Raw genomic sequence first — 19,175 nt, 5'->3', positions numbered from 1 at the left:
CCTCTCACCTGGAGCCAGAAGCTTCCGCTCAGCCTCTCCCCAAACCAATCCCTTGCACCATGCGAGCGCCCGACCCTGGAATGCTCAGGAAGGGCTGATCTGAGCCATCACATTCCACGGAGGAAAACCTGCCCTGCTCTTGTACCTACCTGCCACCAGACTTTTCGTTTCTTGAGTGTCTCCCCCAATGAGACGTCAGTTCCAGGCAGGCAGCGGCTTGGTTCTGCTCAGCCCTACAGAACCAAGATGGTGCCCAGCACACAGTGGGTTTTTCAAGTAAATGAAGAAGCAAACCCCGTGATCACTTTACAGATGGCCAGAGTGAAGCCCAGAGAGGGGGGAACACTTACCCAGGCCACCGGACTTACGTGCAGATGAGTCCAGTTCCCGCCCCAACCCCGGAACTGTGCAATTCCCTGCCCCGCCACACGCCGCTCCCCTGCACACACACACACACACACACACACACACACACACACACACACACACGCACACATATCACCCTGGGCTGGGACAACATTACAAACCCTGATCCTTCAAGGGCTCAGCAGGGATTAGCTGTCTGCAGAGGCCTGTAATGGACACTCCAGGGAGAAGGGCTGGGACAAGGGCCTGGCAGGGACGGAGGTCTCTGGGTCATCGTGCGGCTCTGCCCACGGAGCACTTGCTGTGTGACGGGCAACTGTCCGAGGCCCTACTCTCCACAACGGGCGTGTGAAGGGGAACCAGTATTACCCCCACTTCACAAATGAAGAAACTGGGCTCAGGAGGGTCCTGCCATCTGCCCAAGGTCCCGGCTGGTCAGGGGAACCCAGGATCCCCACCTGCTGCCTGCCGAGCCCATGCCCGGGGTCTGTCTCTGACACGCCCCTGGGTAGGACCCAGGGATTCTAGAACCTCATGGCAAAAGCCCAGGCAAGGCCGAGCTAAGGCAGAAGGGGGGGGACAGAAGCACAACTTGGTGAGGGGCGAGCGGGGCAGAGATCGCCTCACCCAGGCGCAAGGGCCTGGGCAATGGCAGAGAGCGAAGGTGAGAAGGGGACACAGCGAGGTCATCTGCGGAAGAAGGAGGGTGAAGAGTTGAGGCCTCAGCCTCTCTGAGAGTCCACAGGATCCACAGATCCCACCGGTATTCAAGACTTGATCACATCCAACCCAAATCGACGGCCCAGACACCCCTCTCCGCTCCCGACACACCCCACCCCTTCCCTGGGTGACCAGCGGCTCACTCCCCCACTCCACAGGCACCCTGACCCACAGCTGTTCCCCCCGCCCCCGGGGAACACCTTCCCCAGGCCCCAGACAGCCCAGTGAGCCGACCTGGGCGAAACAGCCTGCTTTGGGCCCTGCCACGAGCCAGCAGACTCGATGGAGTGGGGTGAGGCCCAGCCCACCCCGGCCCGCCGGGGCCCGGGCAGTCTGGAGGTCACGCTTGCAACCTCCCCACACCCACAGGCCTCAGCTAAACGTCCACCGAGCCCCCAGGAACACCCCACCCAGAGATGCCGCCTAGCTCAGGAGCCTTCTCTCCAGCGCCGGCAAGATGAACCATCTACATAAATAACTCGGGTTCGGGGAGCAGCCGATCCGAGCCTGGAGAGGTGCAGAAACACTTGTGTAAGCTCAGAGGAAAGAGACACAGCGCAGGGAGGTACAGAGTGATGGAGGCAAAGCCAACAGGGGAGGGGACGAGAGAGAGGACACTCAGGGGCGAGACAGACACCCCGATGGGGAGGACAGTGGAAAGTCGGGGCCGAGGAGAGCCACTGCTGACCAGGGCCCGGGGCCTCAGAGGCCGTCCAGCAGACCCGGCGGGCTCCCTGCCCCCTGCCCTCTGTGTGGCGTGGCTACTCTCAAGGCCACCGTGAGCGTAAGAACCGGTTGCAAAGGCCTGGCTCCTACTGAGGAGGCCTCCGTGGCTACGGCACGGGAGGCCTTGACCACCCAGATGAGCGTGGCCCCATCATGGCCATGTGTCGGGGTCCCATAGATAACTGCCACTGCACCTTCCCTCTAGGGAGCATCTGCTGTGACACGCCAGCGCTATCCCGTGCACCGACAGCCCCAGGCCCTGCCCCTCGGGGCCAGGCCTCCCCACTCCCAGCAGCGCTGGGCCAGTGGCGGGGTGGCGACGGGGGCAGGGGCGGGGGGGCAGACAGTGGGCAGAGCCTCCTCCCCTGCGCCCTCCGTGGGCCCGGCTCCACCAGCACAGGCCGGCCTCTCTCATGCATGCCCCATGAGGACTACTGGGCAGTGGACCTCGGGGCAAGCAGGCCAGAGCATACCCCCACCTCACCTGTCCCTTCTCCCCAACCGTCCCATCACCCCTGGGACCCATCCCACCAGCCCTAATCTTCTCTGTCATCTGACCCAGGCTCCACCCCAACTTGGCTCTGCTCAGCCACCTACCGAGGCCCAAAAATGGACAGAGTCATTTATAGAGGATCCGACAAGCCAAACGCGACGGGAAGATGACCTCATGGTACCTGGGTCCGAACTCCAGGCACATGCTCTGCACCCGAGCACCCTGGGGGCAGCTGGGGACTGGGAGGTGAGCGGTGACCGTGCCATGCTTGGCTGGTGGACCCCGGGGAGCCCTCCGCTGTGGTCTCACACCCTCTCACACCCTCCTCCTCCAGAGGCCTCAGGACCTTACGACAGTAAGCTCCACGCCGGCCAGAGCCACATACACCCTGCTCCCCGCAGCACCCCGGGTTCAGCCCAGGCTCAGGCACACAGCACAGGTCCAGGCGCAGGTGGGATTCGCTGAATGAGGGAAGGCCAAGGAGCACACATGGGACAAATCAGCTCACCCAGAGCCTGCGTCAGGGCTCCCAAGCCAAGCCCCCAAACGCCCTTGTTTTTTCGTAACGGTCACTCTGCACCTGCTGGGGCCAGGTGAATGCTGGGTGCCCACACGGATCTGCCCAAGCCCCAGGGAGCACCCAGACCGGTGGTGGATGCTGCCGGGTCAATGGGCAATGCCAGGGCCCAGTGGGGAGTCACTGAGCTGGGGGACAGGAGAGCTGGCTCCACAGGCACCAGCGGGCAAGCTGTCCCACGCCTCACCGTCCCCCTCTGAATCCTGGTGGACGACTGGGCAGAGAAGACACGGGGGGAAATGGAGGGTGCGGAAAAGAAGAGGAGAGATGGGGGCCCTTCCTCCTATGCAGATACAACCTAGGCCCTCCACCCAAGCGCCTGCTTGTCCCTGCTCAGGAAATACCCTGCCGTGGCAACAGCACCACTGGAATTGCCCCTTTACTCATAGATTTGACCAAGGCGAGGTGGGGCTGGGTGCCTATGAGACCACTGCCACTGCGACTTAGACACGGTCCTGAGGGCCACCTGAAGATGCCGAGGAGATAGCCAGGTCAGCGGCACCGAGGCGGCAACGCAGACTCTGAGCCTCCGGAGGGCAGAGGAGAGAGACTGGTGTGGGTCAAGTCATCGGGCTTCCTGGGAGGGGGCTGCAGCTGGGCCAACAGGGGAGGCTACTTTCCCAGACTCGGCCAGGACGCCCGTGGTGCTGCCCTGGCTTCCTCTGGGGAAGACCTCCCAACCAGAGCCCACGGGGCAGAGAACAGCAAGAACGCTAAGCAACTCCAGTCCCATGAGGCCCAGGCTCGGGCAGGGCCAGCCCTTGGCCAAGGCCAGCATCCACAGCTGACCAGCTGTCCACCAACTGCCCACGGCCACGGAACAGAGGCTAAGGAGGGAGGGGGGGCAGCTCAGTGGGGTCAACGATGACCTCTCGCCATGTACACGGAGGGGGTACAGCCCATGCCTACTGCCCCTGAAATTACTGAAAGATGCTGCTGCAGAAACAAGGCAAGTAGGGCAACGGGGACTCAGCAAAAGCAAAGGGGAGCCGGGGAAGACTAAGGCGTCACTGGATTGGGGGCAGGGAAACTACCTCTGCCTTCCCGAGGCTTCCCATTCATCTTCCTCAGCCTCTCGGGGGCAGGAAGCAGGCTTAGACCCAGAGCTGCCTGCTCCAGGCACCTAAATGGATTACCCAGCCGTGGGAGGGGAGCAAGGGCAGAGGCATCTGCCCCTCCCCTCCCCCCAACCTGGGCGACTGAAGCCTTCCCAGCCCCCAGCCAGCTATCTGTGGTACTCTAATCCCTCGTCCCGCCCTGGGGAGGGGAGGAGGACAGCTGGGACAGGCCAGATCTGGAGTCTGGCTGAGGGCCCTTCCCTCTACGCCACCCACCTACCTCCTTAGCCCGGGACCGCAAGGATGAGCTGCAGGACTCGGAGGGAAGCGCGGGGGAAGCTCCAGAGGCCGCCGCCGCTCTCACCCCGACCCCCACCCCCACTGTCACGTGGCTGCATCCTTAGGGAGCCCGCAGGTCTCGGCTGCAAAAGTCATTGTTTATAAACAGCCACAAGCCTGGCGGGGGAAGGCCAGCCGGTCTCCGGGATCGGGCGGCAGAGGGGACAGACCCGGCCAGGGGAGCACTGGGGGGCCACCCTGGCAGCAGCACTGATTCTGCAATCTCAGATTTCAGAGTTGGAGTCGGCAGGGGAAGTGGCGTCAGCAGCTGGCGTGATCCAATTCAATAAACCAGAGGCGGCTAGGGATAGCAAGCCTGGCGGGCGCGGACCCCTGCCGCCCAATCCCGCGTTTCCTGCACAGTCCGAGGGCCACGGGAAGCCCCGGCTGCAAACAGTGGCTCTCCGCGCCGAGGGGTCGGGTTTCCTGCGGGGCCCTCCACACCCCCGGCGGCTTGCCGCCCCTCCTCCGGGCCGGCTCCCCACCCCGGCCGCGGGCTCCCAAAGCCAGAGCCGCCACCCTCTCCCCCCGCGGCCGGAAACACGAAGCCCCTGCTCCGGCGAGGGCACCTCTCGAGGGGTGCGCAGCTCTCTGCTCCCCGGGAGCCGGGCCGGAGCTTCCAGGCCGCAGGCACCTCTCGGGAAGGGAAACCTGACCCCTCCCTCGGCCCACGGGGACAGAAGGTGGAGCGGCGGGTGGAGAGGAGGGAACGGCGAGCGCAGGAAGCGCTCAGAGGCCTGGAGTCGGCGCGCAAGCACCCGCAAGCGGAGGGGCAGCCTCGGGATTCCCGGAACTAAGCGACCCTGGGGACAAGGGGCAGACCCCCCTCGCCCCAGCGCCGGCCCCGCCCGCAGGGCTCAAGTGGTCCCGGAGGGCTAGGGGCGCCACCTCGCCTCCCAGCCTCTGGGCCTCGGCCTCCAAAGCGGGGTGAGCCTGGACCTCGCGCCCGGAGAAGAGCGGGGGCCGCCGCTCCTCTGCAGAGGTGCCGCGAAGATACAAAGCGGCGGCGGTGGAGGGGGGGGGGGTGAAGGGACAGCTGCGCCCTCTCCTGCACCTCGCCGGGGGTGAGAGGAGACGGAGGACGCGGACAGCAAAGGGCACCCAGAGCGCCGGGGGGCGCAGCCTGTGGACCCCCGATGGCCCTCGGCAGCGCTCGTCTGGAGGTGACAGCGCCCGGCCCGGGGTCAGGACCAGCCCCCGGCGCAGGGGTGGGGGACAGGTGTCCGGACGGCGCGGCTGCAGGGTCTCGGGCTCTCTCACCTTCTCCTGCGCGCGAGTGAGCTTCTTCTGCACGTTGCTGGCGATCTTCCCGGCCGTCACCCCCTTACTGCCCATCTCAGCCATTGCGGCTCAGGCTTGCCCGGTGGCTGGCGCCGATCTACCCAGCCCCCAGCCCCGGCCCCCGGCCGCGCGTCCGGCCCGGGCTCCCGCTCCACGCCGCGCACTAGACCGCCGAGCCGACTGGCGGAGGCGGAGCGTGCGCCCGGCAAGCGAGCTAGCGAGCGACACGGGGACCGTGGGAGGGACGGACTGGCGGAGGGAGGGGGAGGGAGGGGGAGGGAGGAGGGGCCGGGCCTCAGGCGGCGGTCAGCGCCCCCCGCCCGCCCCCTCCGGACAAGACACGGCCTTTTAAAGGGCCACCCGGGCGCCGGAACCGCTCGGCCGGCGAGGAGGGAGCGGCGCCCACCGTCGCCGCGGCTGAGGTGGCGAGCGGGACTCCCGGGACCCTCCGATGACACCGCCCCGGGGCTGGGACGAATACGACAGGCCCAGGTCCGGCGCCGCCGTGGGCCGTCTTTCCTTTCCGCAGCCCCGGAAAGGAGGCCACATGGAGGAGAAGGGTGCTTTCAAAAATCAAAGATAAAGTGTGTGGCGATCAGGGAGCCCGGGCTGGAGCGCGCAGCCCAGCCGGAGCCGCCTCTCCTTCCCGGGGCTCACCTCTGGCCCCCACTCTCGACGCTCGGCCTCCTCCTGGCCTCTAGGTTCACCCTTCTCGACCTGGGCTCTCAGGGCGCCACCTGTGAACTGTTCCCCTTGCCTAGTCCCTTGCCAACCAGGCGCTCGGTTTTCTAATTTGCGGATAATTATTATAATAACAGCAGCCTAACAGTACTGAGCCTTCCTGTGTGCCTGGAACTCTGCTAAGTGCCTCATCGACAGGCATTATCTCGGTCCATGTCCAGGACAGCCCGATGAAGTAGGTGCTAGTATTTCTCCCCTTTTGCAAACGAGGCACAGAGAGGCCTGGAGTCAGACCTCTGACTCCACATCCCAGGCTCTCCAACCACTATACACTGGGTGGTCTCCTATGCCCTGCTGGAAGAAAAATGAGTAATTGTCATTATTCAAAGAGAAGATAAGGTTATTGCTAACTGACCGATGACAACTTTGCCAACAGACCAATGACACTTGTTCAAAATTAATAAATATGCCTTGGGTTTACTGATCCCACCCACACCCCTCCCCAAAATCATGTCAGGGGCTTGGAAGGATGCCACAGCACTTTGCTGTCCTGGAAGTCAGAGTGTGTCCCAGGAATTGTGGGCTGAGTTGAATGCTGAGAGGAGTCCTGGAGGCCCTGTTGAAGAGGACTGGACATGACCAGCACCCAGGCAGGAGCCAGGGCAGGGGTCCCCTGGAGGCTTCTGGGAGGAGCAGGAAAGGCTCTTGCAGACCATACACCAAGCCTGCCATACTCATGGAGAAACCGAGGCCCAGGAAAAAAAGGTTTGGCTTGTGCTCCCCGGGAAGGCTCCTCTGCAACCTCTCTGGCTACTCCTCTGGTATTTCCCCAGGAGTGCTCAGGACTTCAGTCCTCCGGGCCTATTATGATTCCTTTTTGCAGAAAGACAGACTGAGGCTCTGCAGCTGCTGAAGGTCAAAGAGATAAGCAGAGATTCAGACCCAAGCCCTCCAGCACTAAGGCCCTCAGCTGATACGCAGAACTGCATACCAGGAAAAGCGCCAAGCACTGCATGAGGGGAAGGCATTTTGTCAGAATTATTATTATAATAAACTCATGCCCGATTCCTGAGTTACAAGAACAAAACCTAAACAGTGCAGTTTCTAAGGCAGCTTTCTCCTAAAAGCTCATCAAGCTTTCACCTCATGGTCCCTCTCCTCCTAATTTTATGTTTGGCATTCTTCTAACCGTTCTCTAAGAGCGATTTCTTCCAGTCCTCCTCTGAGGAAAGGAGGAAATGAGCAGAAGTCAAATCATATTACAGTCAGCCTCCAGGGAACAGTGGGAGATTCTGCTTCGCTGGACTTTGGTGTTTCAAAATACCACTTGACAGAAACATTGGAGGCAACTTAAATGGTTATCAGCAGGATAGGGTTAGCTAGACAGCACAGTGACCAGAGAGACCATTAGAGGATCATTTTAAACAATTACAGAGATTGTGTAGCAACATGAAAACAATGCTTAAGTATAATTATGAGTGAAAAGGAGATGATAGGAAATCGTGCACGCCCTCTCCTTGCAACAACATAAAAGTAAGTGCTCATGATAAAAGACTCGAAAGAACCATGCACAAGGAAATAGATGTGCTACAACAAGGCATGATGGCTGATTTTTCCCCTTAATTTCCTAAATATTCTGTAATATGCTATATTGCCTTCATAACTAAAAAATACGCACAGCTCTTATCTTTAAAAAAGATAATTCTTTATCCGATCTCTAGATTGGAAAGACTTTTTAAAGCACAAAACCATTGGAGGAAGTATTGACTTAAAAAAACGCTTGTTTGAGGGTACGCAAAAATTCAATTTTTTTAAACCTCAAAAAATACCGTCAACACACAGGATAAAAGTTTGGAAGGAAATGCTCAAAAAATGTTAGTATAGGCCAAAGGGTAGGAATGTAGGCGATTTTTACTTTCTTCTTTATGGTTTTCTCTAGTCTTACTTTTTACCAAGATAGTCCATTGTTTTCACCATCAGGGAAAAAATTATTTCCGTTTTGAAAAGAAAGTTGACATAAAAAATTGAAGTGTAAGAAACTAAAGAAATATCTTTGAAAATAAAATAGAACTCACAATTCATAAGAAAAACATTAAGATTTCTACAAATAAATGGGCAAATGGCACAAATGGACAGTTCACAAAATTGGAAATTCAAATGATCAATACATAGGTATTAAAAGTTCAGTCTTGGGCTTCCCTGGTGGCGCAGTGGTTAAGAATCTGCCTCCCAGTACAGGGGACGTGGGTTCGAGCCCTGATCCAGGAAGATCCCACATGCCACGGAGCAACTAAATCTGTGCACCACAACTACTGAGCCTGCGCTCTAGGGCCCACGATCCACAACTACTGAGCCCACGTGCCACAACTACTGAGCCTGCACTCTAGACCCCGCGAGCCACAGCTACCGAAGCCTGGGCGCCTAGAGCCCATGCTCCGCAACAAGAGAAGCCACCGCAATGAGAAGCCCACGCACTGCAGCGAAGAGTAGCCCCCGCTCGCCGCAACTAGAGAAAGCCCGTGTGTAGCAATGAAGACCCAACACAGCCAAAAAAAATAAATAATTTTTTTTAGAAGTTCAGTCTTACCAGAAGAAGAAAAAAAAAAAAAACTGTCCATTAAATCAATGAGATACCATTCCTGCCCTCACTTTCATCAAATCAGCAAATCGTTTTTTAAGTTATGTTACTTAAAACCAGAGAGACAGATACTCTCACATACTGCTTCTGAGAGTATAACAGATACAGAATTTCTGGAAAGTAATCTGGCAGTATATATTAAGAATCATCAAAATACCCATATTCTTCAACCCTAGAATCCCAAGTATAGGAAATATAAAATTTTAGCAAAGCTTTCATCACAAAGATATGCATCCCATTGTAATAGTACAAAATTGACAATACGTTGGCTATTATTATATTGTTCTTGTTACTCTTCATGTTCACTCTCTCTTTCAGTCTCCAGACGTTTCTGAGCACCTACTGAGTACCAGTCTGGGCTCAGCTCTGCCAGTGGTGCCAGCAATGAAGCCCCTCCCTCGAAAGTTCACTGTTGCAGGGGCTTGATGGGGTCTGGGGGTGGTGGAAGGCTCTTTGAGGGGGTGACGTTAACAACCTGAAGCGGGCATTGACAGGAGAACAGGGAGGGGAGCCTGGTGCCCAGCAGAGCCCTCAAATATCGAGGCAGGAATAAACGAGCAGACAAGCAAATATCTGACGGGTTATTGGTATACCTTTCCTTCTGTCCTTTTAGCGCAGGCCTCCCAGCCCCTGCATCCCTCCAGCTCTCCAAAGCCCAACCCCAGGCCTCTGCACAAAGGCCTATTACCAGCTATGATTAAACTACAGTATGGCCAAACATGAAATGTTTACCAAAACAATAACACTTCTACTTTTTCGTGATGGGGAAATGCTATAATGTGTTGTTAATAGAATGATACAGTATATTAAATTCTACAACAGTATAGTCCCAACTGATATTCAAATGTGGTTGGTACACACCATGCACAAAAATAAACTCAAAATGGCTTAAAGGCTTAAACATAAGACATGACAGCATAAAACTGCTAGAAGACAGCATAGGCAAAACATTCTCTGACATAAATTGTACCAACGTTTTCTTAGGTCAGTCTCCCAAGGCAATAGAAATAAAAATGAAAATAAACAGACTGGACCCAATCAAACTTACAAGTTTTGCATAGCAAAGGAAACCATTAAAAAAAAAAAAACACTAAACTAAAAGACAGCTTATGAAATGGGAAAAAATAGTTGCAAATGATGCAACAGATAAAGGCTTAATCTTCAAAATATACAAACAGCTCATACAACTCAACAACAAAAAAACAAACAACCCATTGAAAAATGGGCAGAAGACCTTAATAGAACTTTCTCCAAAGAAGACATACAGATGGCCAGTAAGCACATGAAAAGATGCTCAACATCACTAATTATTAGAGAAATGCAAATCAAAACTGCAATGAGGTACCACCTCACACCAGTCAGAATGGCCATCATTAAAAAGTCTACAGATACCAAGTGTTGGAGAGGGTGTGGAGAAAAGGGAGCCCTCCTACACTATTGGTGGGAATGTAAGTCTGTACAGCCACTATGGAGAACAGTATGGAGGTTCCTCAGAAGACTAAAACTAGAATTACCATATGAGCCAGCAATCCCACTCCTGGGAATATACCCAGACAAAACTATAATTCAAAAAGATACATTCACCCCTATGTTCATAGCAGCACTATTCACAATAGCCAAAACATGGAAACAGCCTAAATGTCCGTCGACACATGAATGGATAAAGAAGATGTGGTACATGTATACAATGGAATGCTACTCAGCCATAAAAAGGAACGAAATAATGCCATTTGCAGCAACAAGGATGGACCTAGAGATTATCACACTAAGTGCAGTAAGTCAGAAAGAGAAAGACAAATGCCATATGATATCACTTAATATGTGGAATCTAAAATATGACACAAATGAACTTATCTACAAAACAGAAACAGGCTCACAGACATAGAGAACAGACTTGTGGTTGCCAGGGGGGAGAGGGGGAGGGATGAACTGGGAGTTTGGAGTTGGTAGATGCAAACTATTATACAGAGAATGGATAAACAATAAGGTCCTACTGTAGAGCACAGGGAACTCTATTCAGCGTCCTGTTATAAACCATACTGGAAAAGAATATAAAAAACTGTATGTGGATAACTGAGTCACTTTGCTGTACAGCAGAGATGGGCACAACATTGTAACTCAAACACACTTAATTAAAATTTTTGTTTTAATTTTAAAAAAACAAATGTGGTTGCTATCTCTGGGTGGAGCAGTTCAACATGGGTTTGGTCTTTTTTTCCCTTCCTCCTTTTTTATTTTGCAAATTTTTTTGTATACTATTTTTGTCATCAGAAAGAAATGCTATTAAAAACACAAATTGAAATGAGGAAACTGTTCCCTGGGACACTGGTTGGGAAACCACACTGTGAAAGAGTGTGTGCCGTACATGCTGGTCTGCATGTCTGAACAGTGAGGTCTGGGGAAATGATTTTTTAAACCATGAAGGACTCAGGTGGGCAAAGGGAAGTCCTCCTGTCCCTTGGAGAAAAAAGAGCACTGCGTGATACTTTCCCTCTATCCTTCAAGAATTGAGTAAGACGCTCTGAGATGGCACTATGACTCTTAGCATCACCAGCATCATTCTGTCTTACAAAGCAAGATTTTTGCTTCATACTCTTTTGACAGTCAGAGTAATCCTGTGTTCAGTAGCAGTAGAACTTTGTGCCATTCTCTTACAGGTGGAGACTTGAAGAAGACAGGTTTACCCAAAGGCTGCTAGGTCCTGTGCTGGGATCACCTAGCACCTGGCCATCTCCAGAATGGGGAACAGACCATCTTCATACCTTCCTCCTGGGACAGCAGGCTTCATCTTTTAGAGAGGCAGGGAGGATGCAGAAGAATCTACAGGCAGAACCACAAGGGGATATGTCTTTCCAGAAGCATTATTTCAGGCAGCATATGTGTGATATGGTGTCCAAGAAGGGCCCCTGGCTCAAATTATCCTCACTCCCTCCAAGTGTAAAATGTCACCATGACATTGTAGGAGGGCCAGTCAGACCTAGAGTCAGAAGTCAGCTCCTCAGTTTACCACTTGCCCATCCTTGGGTATGTCATTTAAACTGTTCAAGCATCATCTGCAATATGCAAGTATATTACACTCTTTAGATTGTTGTGGAAATAAAGAACAATATATATAAAGCTCCTGGAATATTAGAAGTGACTCTGTAAATGGTGGCTCTGTACAGTGAGTAGCAGATGCTATAAATTTACTCTGCCCAGCTAATTGTCCTTCTTTTTTGATGCTGCCTTGTCCCTTGCACCATGATGCATACATACCCCAGGTGAGCCATTCACCCAGGCCATAACCATTGGCTCAGGGATGAGCACATGACCCCAGTAGAGCCAATAAGAGTCTTCCCTGGCCTTGTAGGAAAATATGCCTGTAGGACACAGAAGTTCCTCTTTCTGCTGGGGTTGCTAATACACGAGATGTAAGTGTGGAGCCTCCAGAAGTCAGCTTGGTCACCGTGAGAAAGATCCTGCCTAGCAAATGAAGTCAACAAGAGTTGAGAGTTGGAGAGACGGAGACAGAGAGAGAAACAGAGGCAGAGAGACAGACATAATGATATTGTTTGAGAACGTGGTTTCAGTCATGCTTGAATCCTGCCCACTCCCCACCTCCCACTATCCAACTAAACCAACCAGTACATTTGTTTTCTCGCTAAAGCCAATGTGAGGTCACCTGCAGTTGTCATGACTGATATATCGTTATCAAAATAATGTCCTTCTGAGAGACAGCCTGGTGAATCCCTAACGCAAGTATCCTCAAGTTAGAGTTTCTCTTGAGTGCCTCTATCTGGCCCATCTGAATTAAGGTGAAATGTCCAAACTTGGATAGTTTTGAGGGAAAGTGGGAAAAAACAATGACACTGGGATATCAGACCTAAACCAGGACTGTCCTGGGCAAATTGGGATGTTCGACTACCTAGTTAAGGAGTAGGTGTTCAGAATACAGGTGGAAAGAAGCTAAGGACATGCCATTCACAGCCTGGGCTCAAGCTGGTCCTCAGTGCTGATACCCATCTGTTCTCCCGGGCATGTCCACTATCCTGGAGGGGACCTTTGCAGAGATAGGAAGACAGCCCTCCAGGGGACCTTCTGAAAGGGGACCTGTCTCCAGGCTCCACCTACTTGCTTCCAAACCTAATGACCCAGATGGTCAGCTCCAGTTTTCATCCATTTTAACCAGGACATGCAGGAGGGGCTGGGGAACAGACCAGTCACCGGGCCACCAACCAGCCCCAGGATATTTCCAAGGCTTCCAGCAAAAACCAGTAACTCCCTTTGGCCACCGGCAAATGAAATCTCCAAGAGCAAAAAAATGTTTAAGATAATAGACTTCCCTGTATTCCTCCCCCATGTCTTTAAACATTTGTTGACCTGTGTGTGGTCTATGGTGTGGCTGAAAGGTAATAGACCAAAAACATGACAACAGCAACATAGGCTTCAGAGCCAAAAGGCCCCGGCTCTGTGATTCTTAGTGGTGTGAAACTGGGCCAGTCACTGCTCCTTTTAACTGAAGCAAGAATATCACCAGGCAAGGCTGTTGCTGAGGATTGGAGGTAACCTAGCAGTCCCTGCCCGGGGCTTAGTGGCCTCAGCAAATGGTTACTATCATGACATCCTGTCCTGAGAGTCAGGAACAGTGTCTCTGGTTTGTGGCCCTCTTTGTTAGTGAGACAGAGTAGGCTGACCTTTGCCAGGTTTAGAGATGTGTCCACAGAGGTACAGAAAAGCAAATAGCCCTTTGCCCAGCAATCATTCAAAAAATCATGGCTGAGTTCCTTTAGAAGTAAGATGCCAGCCTTTGGAAATGCTCACTGGAAATTTATTATAATTGTCTTTGTATTATCTAGGGGAAAAAATGGTTTACTAAACAAAGTGTCATGACAAGATTGCACATGTATGTTTTTAAGCATTTCTAAAGTTTCATTTATCTATGAACAAACTAGCAAGCTCTGGGAAGGAATACTAAGAGGACTGGCCAGTTCCTTGAAACTGGACTTCATTTACAGTGTATGAGGAACCCTTTAGGAAAGCATTTCAGAGTGTATAACAAAAGCTTTACAAACCCTTGCACCCTAAGATGCGTCTGAGACTATCCTTGAAACAGTTATAAGTACAATGACATTCCTTACAAGAAAAATAGTGAAAAGTTGGAAACAGCCTAAATGTCCAAGCATGGGTTGGTTAAATGAGTTAATTTCTAAATTTTGGTATGTTTTAATATTAATCTACCATTAAAAATTGATAGGGCTTCCCTGGTGGCGCAGTGGTTGAGAGTCCGCCTGCCGATGCAGGGGACGTGGGTTCGTGCCCCGGTCTGGGAAGATCCCACATGCCGCGGAGCAGCTGGGCCCATGAGCCATGGCTGCTGAGCCTGCGCATCCGGAGCCTGTGCTCTGCAACGGGAGAGGCCACAATAGTGAGAGGCCCGCGTACTCCAAAAAAAAAGAAAAAAAAATTGATAAATAGAACTTCTTTGAAATTTAAAAACTCTGCTCTTCTAAAGACACCATGACACTGTATGAAAATGAAGAAGTAATCCCCTCAGATAAAAACTACCCATGATACGTATATCTACCAAAGGACTTGGATCCAGAATATATAAATAATTACTGTAACTCAATAAGAAGAAGGCAAACAATCCATTTTAAAAAAAAAAAAACATTAAAGAAAAAACAGGAAAAAGAAAGGCAAATGATTTGAAGAAACCCTTGGCCAAAGAAGGTGGTAATAGGCACATGAGAAGATGCTAAACTTCATTAGTCTTTAGGCAAATGCAAATTAAAACCACAATGAGCTAACACGACACACTCCCCAAAATGGCTAAAACTAAAAAGACTGACAGCACCAATCTTTGGTGAAGATGTAGAGCAACCGGAACTCTGCCCAGAACCACCTCTTCCCTTGCCTCAGATTCCTCCTCCTTTCCTCATGGCAAATTTTTCTTTTTCTTCCTGTCTTTTCCTCCTACCTCTTCTTCTACTCAGGTTCATCGTATATGCCTAAAAGCTAATTGTGGGCACAGCTGCATGTTTCGCCTCCTGAGCATACTGGAGGCAGACAGACACCTGAATGGAGAGGAGCTGCCCAGCTCATCCCACCCATGCCCGTACAGGCTCCAACATGCACTGGAGCTTTGAATGTGTCCTTCCTGAGGACATGTACAGACATACCGAACTTTCCTACCCTAGTTTCCTCATCTGGCTACCTGACAACCCCTCCTCACCCTTCAGACCCAGCTCACCTGTTTCCTCCTCCAGAGAGCCTTCTTCCACCCATTGAATTCAGGCAGGGTTATGTGACCCTCCTCTAGGCTCCCCAGAATCCTGTGCTTGCCTTTCTCACACACCTAGCACCCACCCCCCAAATGTCATTCTGTAATAGTGAAGAGAAGGCACTCTGGGACCCAATTCTTCACTAACTCAGCATCCACTGTGTTCCTCCTGGCCGTGGGGATAATAGGAGCTGGGAGAGGAGTTTATGATCCTTTGGGGGGAAGAATCACTTCTTGCTCAGACCCCAGGTTGAGAAGTGACAACACCTGCATGGAATTGTGGTTGCCTTTGAGTGGACCTGATGCTCAGTTGGAGAACCACAGCCTCCAACTGAGGTTCCTGAGGGGCAGGGACTGGGTCTGATGAGCTCTGACCCCCAATGCCCTCCATCAGCTGGGCACAGATCAGTCACTCAGCGTATGTAACCAGGATGTGGCCACTGCACTTGGCCCTGGGCATGATCCCCTCCACCCCCAAGCTCAGGGAAGGCACACAGCACCAGAGGACGGAGACCTACCTGGAGAGTAGCTGGAGCTGATGGCTTATCAGTGGGCAGGCTGCACTCATTCCAAGGCACCTGCCTTTTTGTCTTTTCATATATGCCCCACCCTTGTCACCTCCTCTCTCTCTGACATTTGCTGCATTAAGTATGCTGCATTTGCTTATGGTTATACGTCGTTGACCGTGCATAATTCTCTTATTTCCTGCAGACCTGTATTGCTTCTAAAGCCAGCTGCTACCACCCCAGCCTAGTTCCTGGCCCCCAGGAGCTGGTGGAAGCACCAAGGATTCAGCCGAGCTCTCACTGGTGGACCTATGGGGGCAGGGGTGTGGCGGGCAGACAGTGATGCACATTCACAGGGTGCAGGTGGCCAGCATCACTCTTGCAATGAAATCATGTTTCTCGCATTTTATATTTTACAGAGTGGGACAGAAAACATAATAATAGTTTTTGTTCATTCTAAGTAAACATCTGACAATGTCCAATTCAATGGGTCCTGCCCCCCACCCCCCAAACACAACAATGCTTCCTTAAATAAAAAATGGCTGAAAAGATGTGCATTCAAAGGTAGTGGGGACAGATCTCAAGCCACAGTCCTGGCTGTGCAGGAAAAACTTGACTCCCTTTACTCTTCACTCTTAAACCCTTCTTTCCCCGGCAGGTCCCTCCTGCCCCCTGCCCCCTGCTCCCATGTCTCCAGACATAGAAAGCTCTGGCCTCATGTGTGTCTCCTGGCCACTTCCACACACCATAGCATCGTTCTCCCACCCTTCTCCCCAGTCTGGGATCCTTGTGTCAGCCACCCAGCTGCATCGTGGGTCTGTTCCAGGGCATGGGAGAAATAGCCCCCTTCCCTCATGACTGGTTTTTAGGACACCTAGCTTTGGCAGCCTCTCAGAACAGACCTAAGGAATCACTTTGTTTCTCCCTCCATGTTGGGGCCTCAGGGAACCTTCTGAAGCTTCCCTAGGGCCCACTGCTCAGACAGGATGGGCAGGTTTCTCCTGGCTTACACGTGACAGCTGGGGACTCTGGGCAAGGTGTACTCTGCTCTCAGATTCTCCCAAACCCAGATTTCCATCCCTCTCCCTGTCCCCGGGGATTGGTCCTGGCAGCAGGGTCGGGGCCTCTTTCTGAACCTAGAAGAAGCCACGTTCTCTTCTCCGATTCTCCACAATCCCACCTTCAGAATAGATTTCTGATCTGAAAGGAGGCACACTTGCTCTCGACTAACTTGTCAGGTACCATCCCCAGCCTGCTGGCTTATAAACAGGTCCAGACTTTTAAAAATCAAAAGCCAACAACCTAAATGTCCATTGACAGAGGAATGAATAAAGAAGATGTAGTAGATATATGTACAATGGAAAACTACTCAGCCGTACAAAGAACGAAATAATGCCATCTGCAGCAACACGGATGGACCTAGAGATTATCATACGTAGTGAAATAAGGCAGAAAAAGAAAGACAAACACCATATGATATCACTGATACATGGAATCTAAAATGTGACACACATGAACTTATCTATGAAACAGAAACAGACTCACAGACATAGAGAATAAACTTGTGGTTGCCAAGGAGTGGGGGGGGGGTGGATTGGGAGTTTGGGATTAGCAGATGGAAACTATTATATAGAGAATGGATAAACAACAAGGTCCTACTGTAGAGCACAGGGAACTCTACTCAATATCCTGAGATAAACCATAATGGAAAAGAATATGAAAAAGAATGTATTTATATGTATAATTTCTGTACAGCAGAAATGAACACAACATTGTAAATCAACTACACTTCAATAAAATTTAAAAATTAAAAAATAAAATAAAAGTCAAAAGCCAAGAATTTGATCCATTCCTTGAAGCAAGGAAAGCAGAGAGCTCATTTGTTTGAACCAGGGAGGGTAGCGGGTAACAAATTGCCGATAAGAGAAGCAGTGGTTAGCATTCCAAATACTATCCTGTGTGTGTGTATATTTACACATACACATATATATAGTTTACGTGAACCCCACTGTAACCATGGAGCAGGGAGGTGTTTTTTAACAGCCTCATAAGGCCCCAGCACAGCCTGCCTCTAAGTGCAGAGACAAGGGCTGGGGAGAGTAGTTCAGCCGACCAAGCAGTGAAATCTCCAGTCAGTGTTCAGCCAGCACTGAGCCAGCCAGCCCTGCGAGCTGGGGACACACACAGGAGGATCCCGCCCACAAGGTGCCTGCCCACAAGGAGTCTTCAGTCTGGAAGGAGACTGACGACACCCTATGAAGCACCCAACAGTCGACGATCATCCGTAACATCATGAAGTGCTGTTGCCAAAATTTCTACAAGCGGGAGAGAAACCCGAACAAGCATACACACTTTGAATGACTTTTGCATCCACACCAACATAGACACCCTTGGAGGTGCTGCAGCTCCTGGGGGCGTGGGGGAGGTGCGGGTCCCTGCAGTAAGCATCACTCAAACAGCCTGACCCCGTGCAAGTCATCTGCAGAAACTAAGGCATTCCCAAGCAGTGAGCAGACTCCTGGCCTGGCAGCTCAGAGAAGGATAGGAGGTAGCCCAGGGCAGGGTCCACCCTGCCCCAGGGTCCAGGCGGGGACAGTTTGGCAGCCCAGAGGAAGCTGAGTTCCGGGCATTCTTGGAGGGGGCCTGGCCGGGGCTCTGGAACCACTGTATCTATGCTGCATCTACAAAGCCCTGGTTAACTCAGCCCCCAGGTCCACCTCCATCTGAACCCTCCTCCGCGTGCCCACAGTCTGCCCTCCTCCAGGGCCCTCACCTCCCCCCGGCATTGTCCTCTGGGTTGGACCCTGGCCTTCCCCCCACCAACTTGCCCTCTCCACTGCCCACGGAGATTTTTCTTAAATGTTCATCAGATCATGCCATTCTCCTACCCTTCACTGCCTCCCCAGAGATTGTAGAATAAATGACCAGCGTCTCCTTCTTTGCCTCACTGCTTCCAGCTCATCTTTCTAAACCCAGTTCAAGACTCCTGTCACCCAGGACACCTCCCCAAGTCTGCCAGCTGGGCCAGCGCCTTTGCTCTGGGACCCGATACCTCTTCTTCCACTGTGTTACCTGTCCCTCCAAGGAGGAGACCTCCACCTTTATTCGTCACCGTGTGCCCAGTGTCCAACAGCATTGATGCACTGAGTGCTCGGAAGAAGCAGAGGAGAGTGGGAAGCAGAGAGCACAGGATGCTACGTTACCTGGACCCTTTTGACTAGACGGCGCTCTCCTCTGGGGCGAGTACAGCTCACTTCATCAGTGCACCTGCCGGGCAACCAGGATGTATCTGCACCCAGTAGGGCTCGATCCCAGCCCCTCTGCCCCCACTTCGTGATTCTCCAATTGGGGTTGTGGGCCCTGATACACTCCATCCTAATAATTTTTTTTTTTCTGAAGAAGTTTTTATTTTGCCATCATTTTTTTCTTTACTTTTCATTCTTTTCCTTAACTTTATTTTTTTTAAACTTTTATTGAAGTAGAGTTGATTTACAATGTTGTGTTAGCTTCAGGTGTACAGCAAAGTGAATC

At 52.1% G+C, this 19,175-nt stretch overlaps 1 protein-coding gene across 14 annotated transcripts in view; it reads right to left on the bottom strand.

Annotated features, from left to right (window-relative positions):
• Positions 1–5,801, bottom strand: part of BIN1 (bridging integrator 1) — a 55,790-nt gene extending 49,989 nt beyond the window's left edge. For 3 of the 14 annotated variants that reach the window (XM_049712173.1, XM_012535607.3, XM_033400136.2), the window contains exon 1: positions 5,540–5,793. In XM_049712173.1, the coding sequence (XP_049568130.1) occupies positions 5,540–5,623 (84 nt within the window). In that variant the 5' untranslated portion in view covers positions 5,624–5,793. Of the gene's footprint in view, positions 1–5,539 lie in introns of all 14 variants that reach the window. The other 11 variants (XM_033400125.2, XM_049712171.1, XM_033400133.2 and 8 more) reach the window with 7 other exon arrangements.
• Positions 5,802–19,175: the final 13,374 nt, after the last annotated feature.

Source organism: Orcinus orca, chromosome 7, assembly GCF_937001465.1.
Source record: "Orcinus orca chromosome 7, mOrcOrc1.1, whole genome shotgun sequence".
In the NCBI taxonomy this organism is placed as follows: domain Eukaryota; kingdom Metazoa; phylum Chordata; class Mammalia; order Artiodactyla; family Delphinidae; genus Orcinus; species Orcinus orca.
This window is presented reverse-complemented; position numbering and strand designations above follow the sequence as displayed.